Source organism: Nasonia vitripennis (genome assembly GCF_009193385.2).
Source record: "Nasonia vitripennis strain AsymCx chromosome 3 unlocalized genomic scaffold, Nvit_psr_1.1 chr3_random0011, whole genome shotgun sequence".
NCBI lineage: Eukaryota > Metazoa > Arthropoda > Insecta > Hymenoptera > Pteromalidae > Nasonia > Nasonia vitripennis.
The window spans coordinates 38,744-62,953 of record NW_022279631.1 but is presented as its reverse complement, the minus strand read 5'-3'; the positions used below and the strand labels follow the sequence as shown (position 1 = coordinate 62,953).

Genomic DNA, 24,210 nt, shown 5'->3' with positions numbered 1-24,210 from the left:
ATATTCTTATTATAACGTTTTTAGACAACAGCCTCAACTTAAGTAAATTACTCATGGCGTAGAAGCAAGCATTACCTGAATAGGGTCTCTTGTTTATTTCGACATTAATCTCGTTTCTATCATTTACAGTCGTACCCAGATTCCTGAATTCGCTAACCTTTTCAAAAGTAAAATTCCCAACTCTGAGATCTCCCTCCCCTCTGCAGATGCCTAGTTTATCCACAATCATGTACTTTGTTTTTGATTCACTCACTTCTAACCCTGTATACTCCGCCGCTTTTATGAGGATTTCCGCGTTTCTTGCTACCGTTTCCCTACAATCCCCCAGTATATAAAAATCATCTGCGTATCCTAGTATCTACGTTGTTCCATTAAGCGTTGCGCCGAGCTGGCTAACCTGCATTTTTCTAACGACATACTCTAACGTTAAGTTGAATAGCACCGTAGAGAGCCCATCCCCTTGTTTTAAATCATCGCGTATCGTGAAGGGTTCTGATACATTCCGCCTACTCAGATCTTTCCCGTGCTTCCGTTCAGACATATTTGAATCAATCTCACGAGTTTTTTTGGTACACCGAGAAGTACTAGAATTTGATATATTTTGCTTCGTTTAATAGAATCGTACGCTTTTTTAAAAGCTATAAATAGTTGGTGTATGGTTTCGCAAAATACCCACTTTTTCTCTAACAACTGTCTTATGGTAAACATTTGATCGCTCATCGATCTGTTGTGCCGAAATCCGCACTGATAATCTCCTACTATATCTTTCGCGAATGTAGTGAGTCTAGCTTGTATTACGTTTGACAGAACTTTATAGCACGTTGCTAAAAGTGAGATAACCCTATAGTTGTTGCAGTCTGTTTTATCCCCCTTTTTAAAAATCGGTATAATTATAGATTCTTTCCAATTTTTGGGTATTGTTTCATTTTTCCAGATGGCACATACTAGTTTATAGATGTTAGAAGTAAGCTTGACGCCCCTATATTTGAGTAACTCAGCTGATATAGAGTCATTTCCCCCTGCTTTGTTGTTTTTTAGTTTTTTAATCGCGGCCTCTACTTCTTGGTAGCTCGGTTTCTCCACGTGGAGTTCGGCAGTGTGAATTTCGTCCCATAATTCTTCGCTATTTTCGTGCACGTTTAATAATTTATCGAAATAGTTTTTTCACAGCAACAGTAATTCGTTGTCATTTGTTACGAGGTCCCAGTTTTCGTCCTTCATCAATTGCGCTCTACTCCTAAAATCCTTTCTGATGGCGTTAATCACTCTGTGCATGTTGCGGGGGTTATTTTACTTACTGTTAGTATCTATTCTCCTAATAAGATTCTTTTGATACTCCCGCTTCTTATTTCTGTAGATCGCGTCCGCCTATTTCCTTACGTTAGAATATTCTTCTACGGTCCTATTGCTTCTATTGTGTAAGCTATCTAATTTAGCCTTTTTGCGCCTTTCAAATCAGAGTTCGCACTCTTCGTCAAACCATGGTTTGCTCTTTGGATTTTTCTTTTTACCCAGTACTTTGTTCGCGGCCTCTTTTACCGTTTTTTTCGATGTCCCCCCATTAGCTATTCGGTTCGTCATTCCCCTCCGGCGATGTGTTTGCTTCTTCAAGTGCCTGAACCTGTTATTAATTTCTATCTGGTACCTAATTCGCTCTGTTCTATCTCGTAGCTTTTCAATATCGAAGTTTTCTACCTTGTTTGTTCGCATACTATTTTGAATCGCTACTAATCTAGCTCTTAATTCGGCTGCTACTAGGAAGTGGTCCGAGTCGCTATCTGACCCTCTATAAGCCCTTACGCCCCTTCAATGAGAAAATGATCAATTTGGTTCTGTGTGTGTTCTGTGGCCCCGTCTAGCGATGTCCACGTTGCTTTGTGTATATCCTTGTGCTTAAAACACGTAGTTTTTATTATAAGATCTTTTGCTGCCGCGAAATTTATGACCCTAATACCGTTATCATTGATGGCTTCGTGCAGGCTATCCTTCCCTATAGTAAGCCTAAACATTTCCTCCCTACCTATTTTAGCATTGAAATCGCCTAATACTATTCTTGTGTCGTAAAACGCGAACTGATCGATTACCTGCTCTAAAGTTTCGTAATAGAGATCCTCAGCTTCTTCTTCTTTGTCCTCCGTAGAATAGTGTACATTAATAAATACATATCTATACCATTTACCTTCGATGATGATGTACGAGAGCCTATCATTGACGGATTTGAAACTTTTAACCGAATGTATGATGCTTTTGCTTACGAGAAATCCGGTGCCTAGGGATCCCCCGCTCCCATACAGGTGCGTGAAGTTACCCGATGCTAGTACTCCGCCATCTGGCCACCGCGATTCCTGTATTGCTACCAAATCTAGATTGTACCTATTAGCTCCCTTTATGAGTTCTTTAAACGCGCCTGCTCTGTATAGACGGCGATCATTCCAATTTCCGACCCTTAAGTCCCTTTTGGTTTGGTTTTGATTTTTTTGAGCCATGATAGTATTTTAAACCCGCGCGCTTTGGATCCTGTTTCGATCGCAGGTGAGCCCACCATTTTCGAGGTGATAACCCCCATACCTCTCTAGAACTAAGTATGAGAGCTTTCCGACTTTGACGAGGACAGTGTAAACTCGTCGTCAGACACACTACGGTTTCATTCTTGCATCCTAACGCCCTCCTGCAAGGCAGCGCGCCTTTGCTGGCATCTTAGAGATTAAGAGATAAGAGATAATGTGAAGTGTTTTTTGTTGTGGTGCTTGCGTAGTGTTTCTAGATGAATGCGTTCGACAGTGTGGGCTCATCACACCCACGCCTGTTCCTTTCGGCTGTCCGCGACTGCTTATTCAATTTATTCGCAGCTAACCTCTTTCTTAGGGGCTGTTCCTCTATCCGCAACCTGAGGACGCGCTGTGTAGTGGGGATAGGCACCCACCCGTCGGATTTGGACGACAACGCCCAAGACCCGCTTAGGGTAGCGGCATTGTAACAGTTTCCTCAAAATATAGTTAACCAAAAAATTAAATCAATCATAATGTTTAAGCGTTTACTATTCATTATATTATGTGAAAAAAATGTTTTAATTTTCTTTTCAGAATCGTATGCAAGAAAGTCTCAAGTTATTCGATTCTATTTGCAACAATAAATGGTTCACTGATACATCGATTATACTATTTTTGAATAAAAAAGACTTATTCGAGGAAAAAATAAGAAAATCCCCACTTACGATTTGTTTTGCTGAATACGCAGGTAAGCTATATAAATTTTGACAAACAAGCAAGTACTCATTGCATCAATCTCTGTTGATTATCTTCTTTCTCTATTATATTAAAATGGGTTTACTCGTTAGTTGTCCGTGGGTATAAGTTCACTTTATCCCTAAAACTATACCTCCTAAAGGAGTTAAGTGGACCGGAAGTCGATGAAACCAAATCGGAAGTAACCAACAATAATGGTAAATAAACGAAAATATGTAGAAATAATCAATCGAAATGAGTTTGATGTCCTAAATGACTTAATGTAAAGGTTTGGTAGACCGGCTATAATTTTTCTTTCCTCCTCAACTACCCTTGCTTAATGTTAATTTTTGAGGAAGTCAAAAATTCAAGTCAAGGAGAATATTTTTCCAAATATTTCTCTAATTAAGGAAACTATACCATTCCAAAAATCAATATTTATATATAATATACAGGATGACCCAATCGAAACGCGCACCGTCAATACTACTCTGGCAAGGTTCCGATAAAAAAAATAGTATAGACAAAAGTAGTAGGATATCGAGAGGAAAATCTGACGATAGCCCTGGATTTGACCTTAAACTTAAAACGGTCACTAATTGAACTCAATTTTCAAGATCGTTTAAAGGTCAGCTATAAGTTTTTCAATAGAAAAACTCTTCTTTATTACACCTACATTATATAGAACATAGAATACAGAATATACAATAAATTTATTTTCAAGTGCTCGAAAAAGGTACAAATATCATACCACGTCTTTAGCTGTTTATTACTGATTCGTTACTACTTGATACATACATACTAGTACACGTCGCATTTTGTAGTGGATGACACATAAACATACATATTTTTTCTTATTTTTATAGACAATGACGCAGACAATATTAGATTAAAATGCAGTAACAGGCACTAATACACAAGGTGCACACGCATGCACAGTACTATAACAATTTCAAATAATATTGTTGTTTTCTAGTGCATAAAACTCTATTTTGAAGGAATTCTTCTCGCGCTTCATTGGTTCAGCCTCAGCGGTTAGAAATTGATACTCCATCCACAAGTCGTTACGTCGTCTAGTGCTTTGTCAGGTATGTTTGTGTCGTCTTTTTAAAGCTTCTTGTTGGCTGTATGAATCTCTAAGTTTGGTGTCAACCCAAGTAAAGTAGCCCTGACGTTGTGAGTCGCGTCATGGTCCACTAGTTTTAGGTTTAATTTGCAAACCTAGTTCCTGTCGAATTCTGCATTTTACAAGGTCGATAAGGTTTGAATTCTTTGAGTGGAGCTAGTTGATTGATGACAAGATGTTCTAATCGGGTGCCAATTCCGCTGTCTGTTCGAGCTCTTTCGTCTGACAGTAAATTTCAATGTCGATGATGTTTTGGCTGTTTGGAAAAATCGCCCGTGAGTTATTTGCATTCAGCGCTGCATTGTCGTCGTCATAAAGATCACGCTGGTGCACATGTAAGAATCCCTGACGTGGTGAGTCGCGTCATGGTCCACTAGTTTTAGGCTTAATTCTCAAGCCAAGTTCCTGGCGAATTCTGCGTCTTACAAGGTTGATAACATGTTAGCGCTCAGATCGCCCATAACTAGCCTATAATGATAACCTATAATGAGTATCTACGTAAGTTGTTCGCCAGCTGTGAGTTATCAGAGAAAGAGACACCCAGTGAACGATAGATTACAGCTAAAAATATTAGTAGCTTTTTACCCTGACGCACGCTACACATTAGATACTCCGAGATATCCGATTTCCCATCTACTTCTGACTGCGACGAGCACAAAATAGTCGCTTTATAGCTATTACGGATAAACAGGGCTACGCCTCCCTCACGCTTGTTTTTGTCATACCGCAAAACCGAGTACCCGTCAACCTGCGCAAACAAGTCATCAACCTTTCACTCGAAACGCGTCCTAGTCACGTCAAAGAGGTAGTAGGCTGGTCAAGCAGTCGTAAGACACGGCCTTAACATCCCCATGTGCGTATATAGTGAGGTCGCATTGTAAAATCCCGCTCTCAATGTCTCTCTCTCTCTCTCTCTCTCTCTCTCTCTCTCTCTCTCTCTCTCTCTCTCTCTCTCTCTCTCAGCTTTTTTCGCGCTTCTCCGACCTACTCAATCTCGATTAGGTGTAGTTAGAGAAATAGTTATTTTCCGCCTGTGTCTGTACGGTAGTTTGAGTAGTGTTTTTAGTTGCCTTAGTAGCAGTAGTGTCATTTATAAGGTCGCTGTCATTGTTACAATTGTTGCCATTATTGAGTTTAGTGGTATAGGATGCAGCTATTACGTGCAGGTCCGCTGCAGACGGAAACTCGTGAGTCCTATTACCGTCTTCTCACTTGATAAGAAATCGCCCGCTTCGATGCCAAATTGATTCAAAGTTCAACTAACGTGCAATAATCATGTCTTTAGCAGTAAGCGCTGTAACATAGCTTTTTGCACGCATTGTGCTATTCGCAATATTATGACGAGAAAGATGCACTATTCACGGCGAGCGACGCTGTCGAGACCCGCGCTTGTCATCTTCAGGTCTGAGCATGCACAGCGAGACTACATCATCTCTAGATATAGATGGAACGATTGTAGCGAGAACGGTATGAACTACATTTAGACGATGCGCGTCTGTCCCATCGTTCATATTTAAGATAAATTAATCTGCCGCACTTTTACCACCACGCATTCCACTTTCATCTAAAACACGTGTGCCAAGAGGAGACGACTTCTCGCATTTTGTTGCCTGCGAGGAGTAATCTCCTACAGGCTCAGAGTCGACCCCACGAAAACCAGACCCGCCTACCCCCGGAACCAATCCCAAGTCATCTCCATCTACGTGGGATACAGACTGTGCATTATTTTGCGATGGCGTCGAGCACCCGAGACCTTGTAGTAGCACGATTTTGCCTTGCCAAGTCAGTTGCCGGGAGGACCTCGTCTTTACTACAAGTAGCAGAGACATCGATGTCTGTGAGGCAAATCATAAAGCGCAAATCATCCGCGTCGGAGTCAAAGCGCCCCATGTAATACGCGCGTAAGCTTGACGCTACACTGTCCGCAAACAGGCACTATTTCACAAACAACAGGCAGGTTAAGCTCAGGACTTCCTACGACGCAGGCTACTTTGTCAAACACACATAGAAACTCGGCAGAGCAAGCGAAGTCAGGCTATCTTTCGCCAACAAATACAGGCTATTTACGGCAAAAAACAACACACCGAGAATCTTGATCAATCAGAGGAGCTATCTTTAGGTACTTTTTTTCATCCGGAGAGTTGGCGAAATGCTTAATGCACCATGACACGAGTCGTGCGAGGCTCCCGGAGTGTGGGACTCTCCTGACGCGGGACAACGCCAGGCATACTCACTAAAACTCCACCTCTCTTAGGGCCGCGAAAACCCCCCCGGTAACCGCTTTCGCATTCCTTTAGGGGGGTCGCCTGTCTTAAGCTGTGCTAGCGGTCAACTAGTCTTGTAAACAACTGTCATTGTTTTTCGCGCGGAGAACCGTCTCTACGTACACCGTTATCTCGTCCCAGTTCTGCTTGCTGTCAAGCATCGCTTCGACCACAATCTCGGGCGTGAACGCATCTATCGTCAGCTCCAGTGCTCTACGCTTTTCAGCCCAGTGAGGGCAGTCAAAAAACGTGTGTCTCACGTCGTCCCGTTCGTCACCGGAGTACTTACACCCCGATGTTGCCACCCTGTTCATCGCGAACAGGTAGCTCATAAAGTATCCGTGACCGGAGAAAAACTGGGTAAGGTAAAATTTGACCTCCCCCCATTTCCTGTCCACCCACGGGCCCACATCTTTTATAAGGATCCTAGTCCATCTAGCCTTTGGACAATCGGTTCACCTAGTCTGCCAATTGCGCATTGTTATTGCTCTTTCTTCCGCGGTAATCGAGGTGTTATTCGGCGCTAAACGAGCCTCGTAGATCCGCTTGCGTACAATCGCAAGAAGATCTACGGGGATTACCCCCGCGATTACCATCGATGCCTCGGCCGCGACCGTCCGGTAGGAGCATGCTATTCTAAGGGCCCCCCTTCGCTGTACCGACATAATCTTTTTCTGATACTTATTCATAGTCATAGCGTCGGCCCACAACTCTGCTCCATATAACAGGATAGAGTTAGTGGTCGCCATGAGTAGCCGCCTAACTGTTGGCTTAGGTCCACGGACGTTAGCCATGAGTCGGCTAAGTTACGCTATTCTAGTCGTGGCTTTTTTACAGACGCGACCTAGGTGCTCCCCGTAGTTCAACTTCGTGTCTAGAGTTATTCCTAGATACTTGGCTGATGGTTTCGTCGTTATAGTCTCGCTGCCTACCTTCATGGGTATGATGGTCGGTATCCACTTTCCTGTCAATAGGACAATTTCGGTCTTATCAAGTGCTAAAGTCAATCCGCGGTTCGCCATCCACCATAGCACTCTGCTCATGATCGCGTTTTACTTCGCTTGCGCGATGCCCACATTCCGTGCTGTTATAACCGCGGCCACGTCGTCGGCGTATCCAACGAGCATCACGTCTCCCGGCATTTCGAGTTTCAGAAGCCCATCGTACAAGATACCCCAGAAGGCTGGCCCCAAGATCGAACCCTGCGCAATTCCTGCAGTTATAGGACTTCTTCTGCGCCCTTCTTTCGTGTCATACTCGATAACCCGGTCCCTCAGATTATCTTCCGTAATACGCATAATGTATCGCGGCATACCGAATGATTCTAAGGCAGCAAGTATGTCGGTCCATATTGACGAGTTGAACGCGTTTTTTACGTCTAACGTTACCAGAATCACAATGTCTCTAGTCGCATGTCTAACTTCCTCTACTTTCTTTACCGTGTCTGTTACCTATCTAACGGCCCCTATGGTGGATCGTTCTTTTCTAAAGCCATACTGTTTATCGGAAAGGTCTCCTGCTTTGCGTACAGCACTTAGTATTCGCGGTTTAACCAGTGCTTCCCCCGTCTTTCCCATTGTGTCTAAAAGACTCAGTGGCCTATAGAAAGTATCCGTATCCGCTTCTTTTTTCGGTTTTTCAATCAGTACAAGTCTTGCTCTTTTCCACTGCGAGCTAAAAACTTCCTACATCAGGCACTGGTATGTACATCTCCAAGAGCAGCTCAGGCCGTTGCGACGCGACGATCCTGAGCATTTCCGCAGGGATACCATCCAGTTCCGGTGCCCTGCCACTCTTAAGGGACGAAGTGGCTGCGATGAGGCCGCGCCTTCTGTAAAAAGAGGTATCTCGTCTGCCGGTATTTTCGCCGCTTCTGTCTGGCGTCTGATGGGATGTGTGGGGAACAGCCCATTGATTACTTTTTCCATCATTTCAGCTTCCATGAATTCCGTGCGTTTCATTTTACCCATCTTTCGTGTAACGATCGCGTATCCATCGCCGAATGGATCTTTCTCGACGTCGTCGATGATCTTCGTCCAGCAGCGGTGCCTGCTCTCTTTTATCGCGTCTCTGAGAATTTTTCGCGATTGGTCCTGTCTTTTGGAAAGGTCCCAGGCTTCAGGCCTTTTCTGCTTCCAGGCTCTTTGAGCCTTTCTTCTAGAATAGAAATTTTCTTTCCTAAGCTCCGCAATGTCGTCTGTCCACCAGTACACGGGTCTTCTCTGGTGGCTGGTAGACACGCTGGGCATGGTCGCATCGCAGATCTCAGTTATAAGATTAGCAGTTCTCTCTAATATTGTCTCTGCTCTTTCCCGTCCGCCTAATTCGTGCGGGATCCCGTTGAATGGGAGGTTTGTGCTTTGAATTAACTCCGCGAGTGTCTCTCGGTTCATGCGTCGGGTGTTCCATCTTGGCGCTCGACTGTGATTTCTCCTTGTACTGGTTTGACGATCTTAGTTGATATTGAATAGAATATACTGGTGGTCGCTAGCTGTATATTCTTCCGTGATGTGCCAGTCCCTTATGTTGCTGATCATCATTTCGCTTGCGAAGGTTACTGTTGTAATATGTAAATTATTATTATAGTGATCTAAGCCTAAAATGGTACACGTCGCGACATCTCTAGGTTCGCGACGATTTCGTGCAGTCAGACGAGCACACGCGAGTGCAAGCGAACTGCGCATGCCTCGTATCTATACTCTAAGCGCCGACTATACTGTACACGCTGTTCTCGCCCTCTCTGCTGTAACACTCCGAATTGAACGGCCGTATTGTCGACTCGTGGCTTATGCCACTTAATTTCAACAATATACTTACACTCTTATTAACCTCATAGTCTTTTATTTATTCTCAACTCCAACATGGTAGCAGAGGTCCGTGGTTCGTATTTCAAACTTACACTCATGTTAACCTTCGGGGAAATATGAGGGTAATTAGTGTAAAATAAAAGTGAGGTTAAAGCCACGTGGTGAAAAAAAAAAGGTTCAAAGTGATTAAACAAAGTGTTTGATTGATTAGTATTGAAAAATAAACGCACAAAGATGAAGGGAAATTCATTAGCTACCGAATAATAAGAAGATTTTTGAAAAATAATTAAGACTAAAGTGCGATGTTAATGGATTAAAGTCGGCAAGTGAAACACGTGGTGAATATTGAATTAAACGAAAATTCAAGAAATCAGATTCGAAGAATAATTTTGAGAAGACTTAAAGAAGAAGAAATGGCCAAACAAGCAAAAATTGAAGATATTATGATACCAGTGTTTGATGGTGCAAATTATTCAAGTTGAAAAATCAGACTAATGATTTTGTTAGAATATAAAGAGTGTAAAGATTCAGCAGTCAGAGCAATGACTGGAGATGACAAAAAGGACGAACCAAAATGGAATAAAATAGATTTAAAAGCCAGAACAATTAATATAAGCACAATATTGGATAAACAATTAGAATATGTTGGTGAATGCACAACGGCTTTCGAGATGATAAACAAATTCGGCAAGATATATTTAAGTCAGTCTACAGCCCTGCAAATTATATGCAGAGGAAAAATCGAAGAAATTAAATTAAATAATTACAAAGCAGTGGAAGAATTTTTTGTAGAATTCGAAAAGGTCACTAATGAGTTCAAAACGGCTGGTGGAAAATTAGAAGAAACCGAAAATTTAAGATATCTACTCAGAGCTTTGCCACCAAGCTACAGTTATATTGAGGATTTTATAGACGTTATCCCAGAAGACCAAAGAACAGTTGATTATGTAAAATCCAAGATTAAGGAGAAGAATATGACTCAACCCGAGTTAGACAACAAAAATAACGCCAGTGTCTTTGCGGCACAAATCAAAGGCAAATCTTACAACTGTGGAATAACAGGCCACTACAAAAGCGAATGCACTAGGCCACAGTAGAAGAGCAACCGGGGTCGTGGTGCTCATTACAACCAAAGTCAACGATGCCAATCCAATCAAGGTCAACGAGGTCAACACAGAGGCTTCAATAGAGGTGGATTCAACAGAGGTCGTGGCCGAGGTAAAGGACAAGGTCAACCCAGAGGTGACTCTTCAGGCGATCAACAGGGCAACTACACACCAGAGTCGTGGGCAACGCAAGTATGTCATCATGAAATAAATCAGGTAACAGACTATAACGAAAATAACGAAAAATTTAACCATTCCTATACCAACCCTCAGGAAACGTATAGTAATGATAGAACAAGGGAAGTAAATCATGTAACAGGTTTTAATGAAAATTCTAGCGAAATAGATTGGTTGTTTGACAGTGACTGTACAGACCACATTATGAATACTGATAAATTCTTTTATAATTATGTAAATTTGGAAGATCCCATAAATGTAAAATTACCAGATGGTAAAATGTTAAAAGCAACTAAACTTGGCAATATAAAAATCAAATTCAAAAAATATTTCAATCAAAAGGAAGTCGATTTAAAAAATGTTTATTATGTTGAGGGCATTAGACAAAATATTATAAGTGCTTCTAAAATCACAAGAAATTATACAGTCATATCAAGATATGATAATGCCAAAATCTACAACCAATCTAGAAAATTAATAGCTGTAGCATATAAAGTTAATTTATATTATTTGAAAGGTTTCGTATCAAAAAGAGCAAGTAAAGAAATGTATGTAAATTCAGTAAAATTAACTGACAAAGAAAAATGTCATAGAGCACTTGGCCATGTAAATTTTCAATATTTAAATAAATTAGTAACTAATAGATTAGTTGAAGGACTGCCAGAAAAAATCGAAAATGTCGAAATAAAATGCGCAAATTGTATAGAAAGCAAAATGGCGAATGTACCGTTTGAAAACAACAGAGCAAAAACTACTGAAATTCTAGAATTGATTCATACTAATTTGAATGATCCACATAACACAACTGGTTATGGTGGCGAAAAATATTTTTTAACATTTGTTGATGATGACAGTAAATGCACTAGAATATTTTGTATTAAAAATAGGTCAGCGACTGCTAGTTGTTTAAAAGAATTTGGATAATGGTAAAGAATATTTGAATCGCGAAATCTATGATTTTATAAAATCTAAAGGAATTGAAATACTGCCATGTCCACGAATTAAATGGAGTAGCGGAAAGATACAACAGATCCGCAATGGATATGGGTAGATGCTTAATGCGAGAAGCTAAAATTCACAGGCGTCACTGGCCCGAAATCATGATAACGGTCGCGTATCTAAAAACCGTATAATTGCGAATACAGCGGAAAATAAAACTCCTTACGAGATATTTTTTGGAAAAAAGCCTAATGTAGATAATTTAAAAATTTATGGAAGTCGAGTCTTTGTAAAAGTACCAGAAGCTTTGCGAAAAACCAAATGGGATGATAAAGCTCAATTAGGCGTACTAGTAGGTTATGTTGAAAATGGTTATAAAGTTTTAGTAAATGGTAGAGTAATTCATGGTAAACATGTACAAGTAGTTGAAGAAAATACTAAAATTATTTGCTTAGAAAAACTTGATGATGAAAAAGACAGAGATTTGGAAGATAGCAAATCTATAAATGTAGAAAATGAGATATTGGAAGATGAATACGAAATTAATGAATATGATGTAAATTCAAATCGAACTAAATCTCTTATCTCTACTCAGACCTTCGGGGAAAGTAGAGATAACGAATTAAATTCTGATATTGCCGAAAATGATGATTCAAGCTTAAAAGTGCAAAGAAAATCCAATAGAAAGAAAATACATGTAAACAGATATAGAATCCAGTAACTCATTTCATTTATGTAAATCACATTGATGCAAATGTACCGAATACATTTGAGGAGGCGATAAACTCCAGCGATCATAAAAAATTGAAAACTGCTATGGATTCTGAAATAAATAGTCTAAAGAAAAATAATATTTGGCAGATAGAAATTCTACAACAGGCTTTGTAATTAGGTTATATGGAAATTTCATTTTTTGGAAGACTCATAAACAAAGCACTGTAACCAAATGCTCAACTTTCGCGGAATATACTGCTATGTCAGAAGCAGTAACAGAAGTACTGTTTATAAAAAGTTTATTACACGAAATGTTTAACGTAAAATTTGATGAACCGATTAATATGTACGAGGATAACTCAGGTACAATTGCGATTGCAAAATATGGTAAATTCACGAAAAACTTTAAGTGCAGTATCATTACATAAATGAAAACTACGAAAACGGTATAATCGATATTGTAAAAATAGATTCAAATTCAAATTTAGCTGATATGTTAACTAAAAGTTTAGATAAGACACAGTTTATAAAAAACAGAAAAGCGCTAAGATTAATTTAAAATGCGAAAATAAATTGTATGCGTTGATCAATAGGACATCCACTTTCTGCTTCCTCACGTGTTGGGTTAGCAGATCATGTGCGAGACTACTTCTCTGCAGGTTTCCTTGGAGTATCCTCGCCATTATCTTTGGATCTTGCTTGCGTTTAGGACCATCCGGAAGACTGCGCACGCTCCGGTGCCTCGAGTGTGCATCGTCCTATCTTCAGGCGTCTTGTCGTCTTTGCAAAGAAAACACTTTATCTGTTGGGTCGGCACACTGCATGCCTCCGCTCTATGTCCACCCGCACCACACTTCCAACAGCTAGTGCTCCTGTCAGGGCCTTTGCATTTGGCTTCCACGTGCCCGTAGCCAAGGCAACGGTAGCATCGCGTGACGCTCGCTCGCACCCGCACTCGGCAGTTTACCCAGCCGATGCGAATCATTCCCTTTTTGAGCAGTGCGGCGGCCTTGGTCTGGTCCAATTCGACCACCGCCATCCTCTGCTCTCTCGTGTTTGGCTCAAACAGATGGACTTTGGCATCTTCTTTGCCGCAGCCTGTTGCGGCTCTGATAGCATTGTTGACCTCTTCCTTCGTCGTAAGTCCATCGATGTCTCTGATCTCCAGTATTGTCTTGGAGATCTTGCCCTTAATTGTGCCTGCTTGTCCGATTGCCTCTTGGATGGCCTTTTGAAATAACTTCATTTCATCATTGCTTGTGCCCACCCCGACCAGAACGCCGCCTTCTCTTGTTTTGCGAACAAACTTAACCATCGTGTTTAGCTCTTCCGGCTTTACCTGTGCCTTCATCTGAGACAAAATGTCAGCATAGGTCTTGCCACTCTCCGGCTTTATCAGAATGGCGTCCGTCCTCTGACGTGGAGCCTTCTCTTCTCTCTTCTTTGGTTGGATCTGCTCCGGCTTTATCTTCTGTTTCTTTTTAGCCTTCCTGCCAGCAGCTACTTCCCATTGTGTCTGACCATGAGAAGTCTGGCCGTTCCCCTCGCTTTTTGGCGAGGGTACCGCCGCCTCCGTCAGATGATGCCCGTACCCTCTTCTTCGATTTTACCGTTTTTTGAGGCTTTGCATTGTCCTCACTAGATTCTTTGGGGGACTGTCTCTTCGAGACATCTTCCATCTGGTCAAGAAGCGTGAAAGCTTCGATCAACATGGATCCTATTAAGGGTAAGCCTTCTTTGATCTTGACATTCACGCCCTTTTGCTTTTCCAGGGTTTTGGTCATTTCCCTGGACGTTTCTCGCACATCCCGTAGCTTGTCTCGCAGGCTGGCGTGGGCTTGTAGCCAATCCCTTATGGTCTGGCTCTCTTGTCATACCGGTATGCTGCAGCACTCATGGCGCTGCCTATACTGGTACTGCTGCTTGATTTGTGGATTGGATATCCACCGTCTTGTGTTGTTGGCACCCTTCCAAAGGTTTCAACTTCCAGGTTCTCCTGTGAGTTTTCCCCGAGTTCGTTTGTGGTTCCCATATTATAAGCATTTTTCTTCATCCTGGCATGTGTCCGACCCCCTGGATCCCCCGTCTATGGGGGCAGCTGACATGGCCCCAACACATGACTGTAGGCGGTGCCAGACTGGGTAGATCATTACAGGGTATAGCACGCGCTATCGCACTAGCCCACCTCCACTCTCTCGAGCCTCCCACCCCGAACACAGGTGCTCGGCTCTCTGGAGAGTTTCCGGCGGATGTCACACAATAACACGCACTCGCTTGAGCCGGTTGACCGAAACTAGCTAGGTAACCGGCCTCCCGTCTTGCTGTCAGCGGGAGCCAAAGATGGTTCGGGTCACTTTGGCACGCAACCGTAGGTCTTAGAGAGACCGTTAGATCGCCTCTCCATCCAGGATCTCCTTTTGGCAGCCCACGGGTCGCACCGCACGGCAAATGCGGCGGCCTGGTTTGGTCCACGGAGCATATTTTATTTCTACTCTACCTTCCGAGGTGTGTAACTCGGCGAGCACTCCCCCATCCGCCACCCGGTGGACGCGCCACATACGGGCTGTCAGGCTTCTCCGCGTGGAATATCTTTAGGTACTACGCAAATAGTTTTACCGCAAAATAATAATACTGCGGGGCTACCTAATAGAAGCTTCATTACGTCTCTGGCTATCTCAAATACATGGAACATATCTCACTCCGGCCAACCGAACGGCCGTCTTAACTAACAGTTACAATAGTACAAAGTTACGATATATATTGTATCTAGTAGATAATATATTACCTATAAATAATCAAGAAGGTTATGTTAATAATTTCGGTAACAAGGCGCAAAACTATCATCACCAAATGCAGGGACATATAAACAATAACTATAACGAACAGCAGTCAATTCAGACAACAATTAATAGAGAACAGATTACAACAAGTAAACGTTTAAACGACGACCAAAACAACTAAAAGTGCATAGTAATTATACCTACTCCCATCAGCGCGTTATTCGTTCCTCCGAATCTCTAAACAAAGAATCGCGAGACTCTGGCGCTCGTCGGCAAACGCCTAGCGCTCAGGGTTTCAACGGCAAGATTTGGTGTAACAAGGCTTTATAACGCTGTCTCCGGTTATTTTCACGAGTATGAAAAACCAGCGTTATAAATTACAGGGCATCAAGGAGTGCCAAATGGTGACTTCGGATTTGCTCGTGTCCTTTAAGGTCATTTTAAGTTTAAATTCATTTTTTCCAATGAGTATCCACATTTTTTTCTCTTGATGCTGAAAGTACTAGAAATTCTGCGTTTTCAACGACGTTGTCAATTTAAAATAAAAGAAAAGGCTTTTACACTGATAGACATGACATAAGTGCGGTCTTATGCCACACAGTGCTATACAAAAATTTTTGGTACATTTGTTGTATACTTATAGTGCATTGTATCGTAGACTCTGTTTCGCTATTCGCTATGATAAGTGTCGAATGGTTATGTATTAGAAAAAAAATGTGTAACCTAAATTAAGGGCCAATTTTACCTAGTTTTCATCGTGTAAAGTACACGAAGAGAATGAGATATTATTTAACAACCTGAAAAACTAGACAAGTAAAAATTTAACTAGTATTTTTTGTCTTAGGTATAAAATATACCATTTTTATTAAGACTAAATATATTTGCGTACGTTATTTAATAATAAAAAACAATTAATGATATTTTAAAAAAAAGGAAATATATTTAAAAAAAAAATACAAATATACTTATAATAAATCACGAAACCATTAAATTAAAATAATAAATATTATCAATAGTATCATAACGCACGCAATTTACACTTCCGTGCTACCACGTGACCCACGAAACATAGCTTATATTACCGCATTAATATACTTTTTCATTTAATATTTTTTAACATATAAATTTAAAATTATCTTATCAAGTGGCACGGTATCGCCACGAAGGCGAGTTTGAGAAGCAGACAAAGCCGCGGCGCCCATGACACTATTTACTTCTATATTGGTGTTCGGATTTTTCTTTATACAAAAAAAAAATACTTATCATTACTGTTAGTTTTGGCTTATTACAATGTTTCCTGAGCTAAACTACGATTTCCAACAAAAATATTAGTAAAAAGGCTGCTTTTTTTCTAATATGTGAATGTATAATCAACAAATGCTAAAATCACGTTTTTTTTCTTCAGCTCGAAAAGTGTTAGGACCGTTAAGTTAGCCGCAAAAAGTATTAGGACCGTGAAGTTGGCCGCACAGCTATATACAGATAAGAATTTCTTTCGTAAGAAAATATAATAATATATTACAATATTTAGAATTCAGAGGTTGCCGGTGCATACTCTGCGTTCCGGAGCAGTAATAGTAACTAGCTTGCCAGGGTAGCCGATGACAAGTTTCAGGTTGTTTTCAGTGTCTTGGTATAAAATCATTCAAGCACGGTGTTTAGGTGTACAGGGTGGCTGATGATGACATTTAAGTGGCGTGCTCTGTATCTTTTTGTGTCTAGGTGTAAAAATCATTCGAGGAAGGTGTCCTGTAGAGGTACAGGGTAGCCAATGATAGCGTCTAGATAGTTGGCCCCCTGGTTTTTGGTGTCTACACGGAAAGAATTTTACGATAAAAGTTACATAGAAATTAAGGATCAAAATTGATCTTGAAAGTAATTGATCAATAGTTATTCAAAGCTGTGTAATTATTGTTATCTTAGTTTACATGCCAAGTTAGCTAATGTATAAGATTTGAAATTTTACATGTAGGTGTTCTGTTTTTAGGAGAATGGTTAGCGCCCGACTGCTATGCTGAAGTTCCAGGTACGCTTCATGTCACCGACGAAAAACATTTTTTTTGTTTGAGTCAGCTTTGGTTAATACCATCAATCACTACAAAAATAAAACAAAAAATAATTAATAATAAATTGTATATATTTATTATTTCTCTTCAATATTTCTCTAAAACATTTCATAAATAAATAAAATTTTTTATTTGATATTACAGAAATATTCCTGAAAAGTTTCATGATGTCTGGGATATTTAACAAATCTATTTCATGAATATTCCGTATATATATTTTTGCATGCTTTATTTCCCTATTGAAATTTTTTTGCAAGATCTGACGTAAGATCATATCAACGATCTTATACAAGATCTGGTATAAGATCTTGTCCCAGATCTTACACAAGATCTTATCATCGATTTTCAACCACGAACCTACATAGGATCTTACATAAGATCTTGAGTGAATAATTGGAAAAAAAATTGTTTTACTTATCGTGTAAGCAAGATCTTATAGAAGATCTTGTGTAAGATCTTCTGCAAGATCTTGTGTAAGATCTTCTGCAAGATATTGTGTAAGATCTTCTGCAAGATGTTGTGTAAGATCTTCTGCAAGATCTTGTGTAAGATCTTGCGTGAGATTTTCTGTGAATTTTTAATTTATTCGTTACTTTTAAAATATGTTGGAGGGATAGGAGCCCATATCATACACATATTTATTCGACATTTCTTGCGCGAAACTATTTCGCATTCGTTGTGTAGAAAATCGCATGATAAATCAACCTTTGCACAAGTCGTGTTGAAAACTTGGATTCCGTATATATATTTTTGCATGCTTTATTTCCCTATTGAAATTTTTTTGCAAGATCTGACGTAAGATCATATCAACGATCTTATACAAGATCTGGTATAAGATCTTGTCCCAGATCTTACACAAGATCTTATCATCGATTTTCAACCACGAACCTACATAGGATCTTACATAAGATCTTGAGTGAATAATTGGAAAAAAAATTGTTTTACTTATCGTGTAAGCAAGATCTTATAGAAGATCTTGTGTAAGATCTTCTGCAAGATCTTGTGTAAGATCTTCTGCAAGATATTGTGTAAGATCTTCTGCAAGATGTTGTGTAACATCTTCTGCAAGATCTTGTGTAAGATCTTGCGTGAGATTTTCTGTGAATTTTTAATTTATTCGTTACTTTTAAAATATGTTGGAGGGATAGGAGCCCATATCATACACATATTTATTCGACATTTCTTGCGCGAAACTATTTCGCATTCGTTGTGTAGAAAATCGCATGATAAATCAACCTTTGCACAAGTCGTGTTGAAAACTTGGTTTTAAACGAGCGAAAATATGATTTTTAGTCCCCTGGTAGAATCGGTAACCCACTTAATGGTCAGTTCTTGGCATGGAATCTAAGAACTGGGCAGTTTTCTTTGCCATTTCTTAGGCAGAATGTAACTTTTTTTCTTCAACTTAATGGGCTGTTCTTTGATTCAATCTACTTATCTTGTTTTTAAGTACAAACTGCCTGCATTATAGTTTGTCGAGTAACACAGCTAGGTTACACGTGGCTTATCACGATTTGAGGTTAGAATTGGAAAATGGTAGCTAGCAGGCTTGGATTTGTGTTTTTAGTTTAGAGGAAAGTATAGAAAAATTATTTGCATCAGAAAAAATTCTGTCTGACCGGGGACTTGAATCCACACCATGTACGAGGCCAAATAAGTACGTTCGTGCACCATAGCTGACTGAGCCACGTAGACATTGTTACACACAAGCCCTACGAGCTTCGCCATATATTTGAATTATTTAAATTATTCAGTTTACGCCTAAATATTAATAATTTTGTATCTTGCATCCAAAAAAAAGAATTGATTTTTTGATATTTTCATGAAATTTAATTCTCACCTATAAAAAATACACAAGATATCACTACTTTTGGGACATTTAGAATGTCCAGTTTTTTTACATTTTACTTAGTCAGTTTTTGCTTTTAGGGCCATTTTAAATGGGTGATTTTCTACCAGGGTCTCACGAGACCTTTTCACACAATCGATCTTACACAGCTGAAATCACATTAGTGTCAAAATATACTATTTTGCGATTTTCTAATAAAAAAGCTGATTTGTATTTTATGTAATTCATACATTTCTTTAAATTTAATATCTCTCTCTCTCTCTCTCTCTCTCTCTCTCAGAACTGTATAAGAACGCTTTTTCTATCCAGAGCATGTATTTCTGGGACGCTATTCCGTGCGCAATTAAACTATGTAACACCGTCGAAACTTTTAAAGTTCGTTTATACGAGTATCTATTAAGCCTCGAACAACATTACGTAGCATAAGTGTTTAGCGTTTAGTTAGCGTACACATTTGTATTACTACTTACGATTTTATCCATAATATTTGGTTTTTCTTGTAATTTCTCACCGTTATTTTTATTGTACTTTTCTGGTTCTAGTTGCGAACGAGAGAGAGCAAAATTACTCTTATAATCTGTATATTTTATGCTATAATCTTATACTATGTACATTCTTCGCCTTAACACCTGTATCTTTCTGTATGTACTTTGAGTTCGCCATACGGTCCTTGACCTTGGCGTTAATAAATATTATCAATCAATCTCTCTCTCTCTCGCTCTCTGATTTTAATCTCTAGATTTAATATAATTTAGAATTTCGTATAGCAATCTTTAAATAAAAAAAGGAGCCTTACCCGAAGCAAACATTCTAAGTATTGGTCAATCATGTAATATATCCGTAGAGAATAAGGAATGTTAATGACGGTTTATACTTATTCAAATGGCGTACTGTTTGAAAATGCCGTAAAATATTGATATATGTTTGCAGACGAGAATGAGGTAACAGATAAGATGACTGAATATAGATTAAAAATTAGGTAATACAAGAAATAAGATATTCATAATTCATTTTTCTCTATATTTCAGTTAGCGTGTAGAATATCATTCATCACAATACAACTTTGTATAATGTATAAAATATAACTTCGACTTCCGCGTGACACTCCAGCCTGTTAGGGGGGAGGAGACACCTCTGGATATTCCTACCTTCGCGACGGAGACGCTGAGGAACTCGTTTCATATCAGCGCCTCATACCTATGGAACAACCTACCATCACACATTCGTAATACTGCTTCTATCTCAGGTTTCAAGAAACTAGCTAAAGAGCACTTCTTCGAACTCGAAAACACATGAACATCATGTTCACACTCACGCACACGCACACACTCACACACTCTCGCTTAACTCATTCTCACCTTATCATCACACTACACATCTACCACAACAGACATCTTATGCTATTATTATGCCTGTACTCTTACTACTCCTGCTGTACATAATTGATCGTACAACACATTGTACGTAAAATAAAACCAATTAATCTAATCTAATCTAATCTAATCTCCCTCTCTCTCTCTCTCTCTCTCGCTTGCTCTGTCTCGCTCTCGCTCACTTGGCATCGTCAGGCCACGTTGAGGCAGCGGCAGATCGGTATTCGCTCTTAGTCTCGCTCTCTCTCTCTCTTTCGTTCGTGCATTCGCACTAGCAGCTGTGTGCAGTTCAACGGCCGGCGCAAGCTCTCTCGCTCGGCGCGTCGCTCGTTGCTCGGCTCGCCGTCCGGACGAGACGGACATTTTCGCTGTCGTGCGTCGTTAAGCCGCGGGGGCCGCACCACACAGCGCATTTCTTCGCGCATTGGCGTCTCGACGGCCATATTAATTAGTGTCCGTGTGTATGCGGACCTTCGGCGGCACTTAAGCATCATTTTTATTTTTTTGACTCGCTCTCTACTCGTAGTTCGATCGCTGATAGAATTTCGAAATCAAGTTTCGGTTTACTTGTATTAGTCGTATTTGATCGAGTTGGCACTCTGCAACAATGGCTGATGCGGCTGCAGAATTAGTTAAGCAGAAGCGCATAAGCGGGTTCTTGCTGATCGTAATACGGCAAGATTAGCGGCATCTGCTCGGACACTGCCGCACATACGCACGCGTTTGAGTTGGTTAGAGTCGTATTGGTCCTAGTACACTCAAAGGGATCTGGTCCTGCAAGCGAATAGGTCGGCTTTCAAAGGCGAGGCGTACTTCGAGAACAACGAGTATCTCGAGGTTGAGTCGACTTATGTGGAGAGTAAAGCGGATGTGCTTCAGTCAATTGAAGACTTGGAAATCGCCGCGAGGCCAACGATAACCGCTGCAGGCGCGCAAAATAGTCAGGTCGTACACGCGCCACCTGTTCCGGGTCCGTCGGAGTTCGCGAAAATGCCGAAGTGTCATATCCCGAAATTTTCCGAAAAAGCAGAGGAATGGGAGACCTTCAAGGAGTAATTTTCGATGGTGAAAAACAAGGCCAACTTACCGGATGCTATCAAGATGCAGCGCTCAGAGTAAAGGGTCTTCCGTTAACGGGTGCTAGTTTTGACTTGGCTTGGCAAAAATTGATGCGCAGGTACGATAACCCTACGAGACGCAAGCATACGTATATGGAATTGCTGATCGATATGAAACCGGTTAAGCGGACATCACCGGGAGAGTTGATCGATTTACTGGATAAGGCGGAAGCCGCGCTTAAAACATTCAAGGATGTAGGTTGCCTGTGCGAACATTGGGACAGTTGGCTTATCCATATGGTCGAACGCAAGTTGGATAATGAGACGCGAGAAGGGTGGCGTATTTCGCAAGAGTCGGTGGTAGGTTTTTCGACATTTTCAGCTTTCACAAATTTTCTCGAAACTCGTGCGTCCTCGCTTGATCAGGATGCAGATGGTATGCGGAGCCGCCTACCAAACAGTCTAGCCAGAAGGGTAATGGTTCGAATCGTTCGTCTCGGCGTGAGTCAGTCTCAGCCAGCGCAACTAGCACGTCGTTTGCTAAAGGCAATTGCAATGCCTCTGTAAAATGTAGCTTATGTAAGGGCCCTCATCAGCTACAAGCGTGTCCAAGGTTCAATGGTATGTCGACTTCCGCTCGCTTTGAACATTGTAAAAAGGAGAGATTCTGTCTCAATTGTTTGAGATCTGGACATTTTTTGGCTGATTGCACCTCTCAAAATCGTTGCGCTAATTGTAAGGGCAGACACCACACGAAGATTCACTCGGATCGACGACAAGGGGGAGAGGCTGCGGATTCTTCAAATTCAACAGGTTAGAAGGGCTCTTCTAGCGCGCCTGGTAAGTCAAGTATGCTGGAGGTTTCAGAAAGTACAACAGTGGTGGGTAGGACCCGGTTGATGGCCACAGCCAAGGTCTTACTTCAATCCGTAGATGGTAATTCGATGTACGCTAGATGCTTGATTGATCCGTGTGCAGAGGTCTCTTTTGTCACGCAAAGAGTAGTGCAATGTTTGTCCGCAAAGATTAAGCCTGTTTTTGTGTCTGTGGTTGGTGTTGGTGCAAGTCCTTCTGCGGTGTCAAAGGGTGAAGTTTTTCTTCAATTAAAGTCCACGTTGAACTCAGCATTTTGTTTGGAGTTTTCGGCGTTGGTATTGAGAGAGGTAACGGGATTTTTGTCGCGAGAAGAGGTCGTAGTGTCCAATTGGGATCACATCAGGGGCTTGCAGCTTGCTGATCCAGATTTTGCTCGCTCAAAACGTATAGACTGCGTGCTCAGCAAGTCCGAAGACAATCCAGCCGATTGTGCAACTCGAGGGTTTTCGTCGGAGCAGCTTCAGCAGTCTTCCCTGTGGTGGGAGGGACCTGAATGGATCAGGAATGATTGGAGGAAGGTAATTGATAGATTGCCCGTGGATATTTCGCCAGATGTAGTAAATGCACAGGTTGCTGTTGAGAAGAAGGTTGACGAGAATCAAGAATCACAATCTCTGTCTTATTTGGAGAAGTTTTCGAATTTTCCAAAGATGTTGCGAATTTTGGCTTGTGTTTACAGATGGCGTTCGAATGCAGGCAAACCCAGAGGAAATCGCTGCACTGGTCATTTTACTGCCGAGGAGATGGAGGCTGCTCGAGTCGGTCTGATTCGTTATGTGCAAAGTCAGCACTACGAAGAGGAATTGCGGTGTCTCAGAAGTAAACAACGATTGTCATCTCGCAGTCACTTACTGCGACTGGCACCATTTATTTGTCCACAGGGTTTGCTCCGAGTTGGAGGCCGATTGCAGCATTCGTTCTTGCAGTACGATGAGAAGCACTCGATTATACTGCCATCATCTAGTATTATAGTCAAGAGGTTGATTGAGGAGGTACATCGTCAGACTCTTCATGGAGGTATCCAGGTGATGCTCAGTTCCCTCCACAGGACGTATTGGATTTCACTTGGGTTAAGAGTTGTACAAGGAGTTTATCGGCGCTGCCATAGATGTATTCGCTACGCTGCTCAGAGTGTACAGCAGGAAATGGCACCGCTTCCATCATATCGAGTTACTCCCCAGCGAGTTTTCGCATACACCGGTCTGGACTATGCGGGACCGTTTCCAATATTGTTCTCCAAGGGCATAGGTGCCAAGTCTACAAAGGGATATATAGCGATCTTTGTGTGGATGGTTGTTCGGGCCATTCATATTGAAGTGGTGTCTGATTTGTTCACTGTTGCGTTTCTAGCTGCGTTTCGCAGATTTACCGCACGGCGTGGACTTTTTAGGATGGTATTCAGCAACAACGGCACCAACTTCAAGGGCGCAGCAACAGAAATTGCCAAGTTATTCCAACGGGCTTCATCAGTATCGCAGGAGGAGGCAGCTGCATTGGCGAAGGACGGTATAGTATGGTCTTTTATACCTCCTAGAGCTCCTCATTTCGGAGGACTATGGGAATCGGCAGTGAGAAGTTTTAATCATCACTTCAAACGTGTCATTGGAGACACGTCATTAACGTTCGAGGAAATGTCGACAGTAGCTGCTCAGATCGAGGCATGCTTAAATTCTCGGCCGCTCTGCCCACTGAGCTCTGAGTCCACTGATTCGGTGGCGCTTACGCCTAGTCACTTTCTTGTGAACGCTCCTCTCAATATATTACCCGAGCCCTTTGAAGACGTGAATCTAAAATCTCGCACTTGCAGGTGGAAGCTACTCTCGGTTATGAGAAACCATTTCTGGGAGCGAC

At 41.2% G+C, this 24,210-nt stretch overlaps 1 protein-coding gene across 6 annotated transcripts in view; it reads left to right on the top strand.

Moving 5' to 3' along the window:
• The window catches only part of Gnao (guanine nucleotide-binding protein G(o) subunit alpha), a 376,676-nt gene that overhangs the window by 336,421 nt on the left and 16,045 nt on the right, over nt 1–24,210 (top strand). For all 6 annotated transcript variants that reach the window (XM_032601865.1, XM_032601868.1, XM_032601867.1 and 3 more), the window contains 1 exon segment: nt 3,084–3,237. In XM_032601865.1, coding sequence (XP_032457756.1) covers nt 3,084–3,237 — 154 coding nt within the window.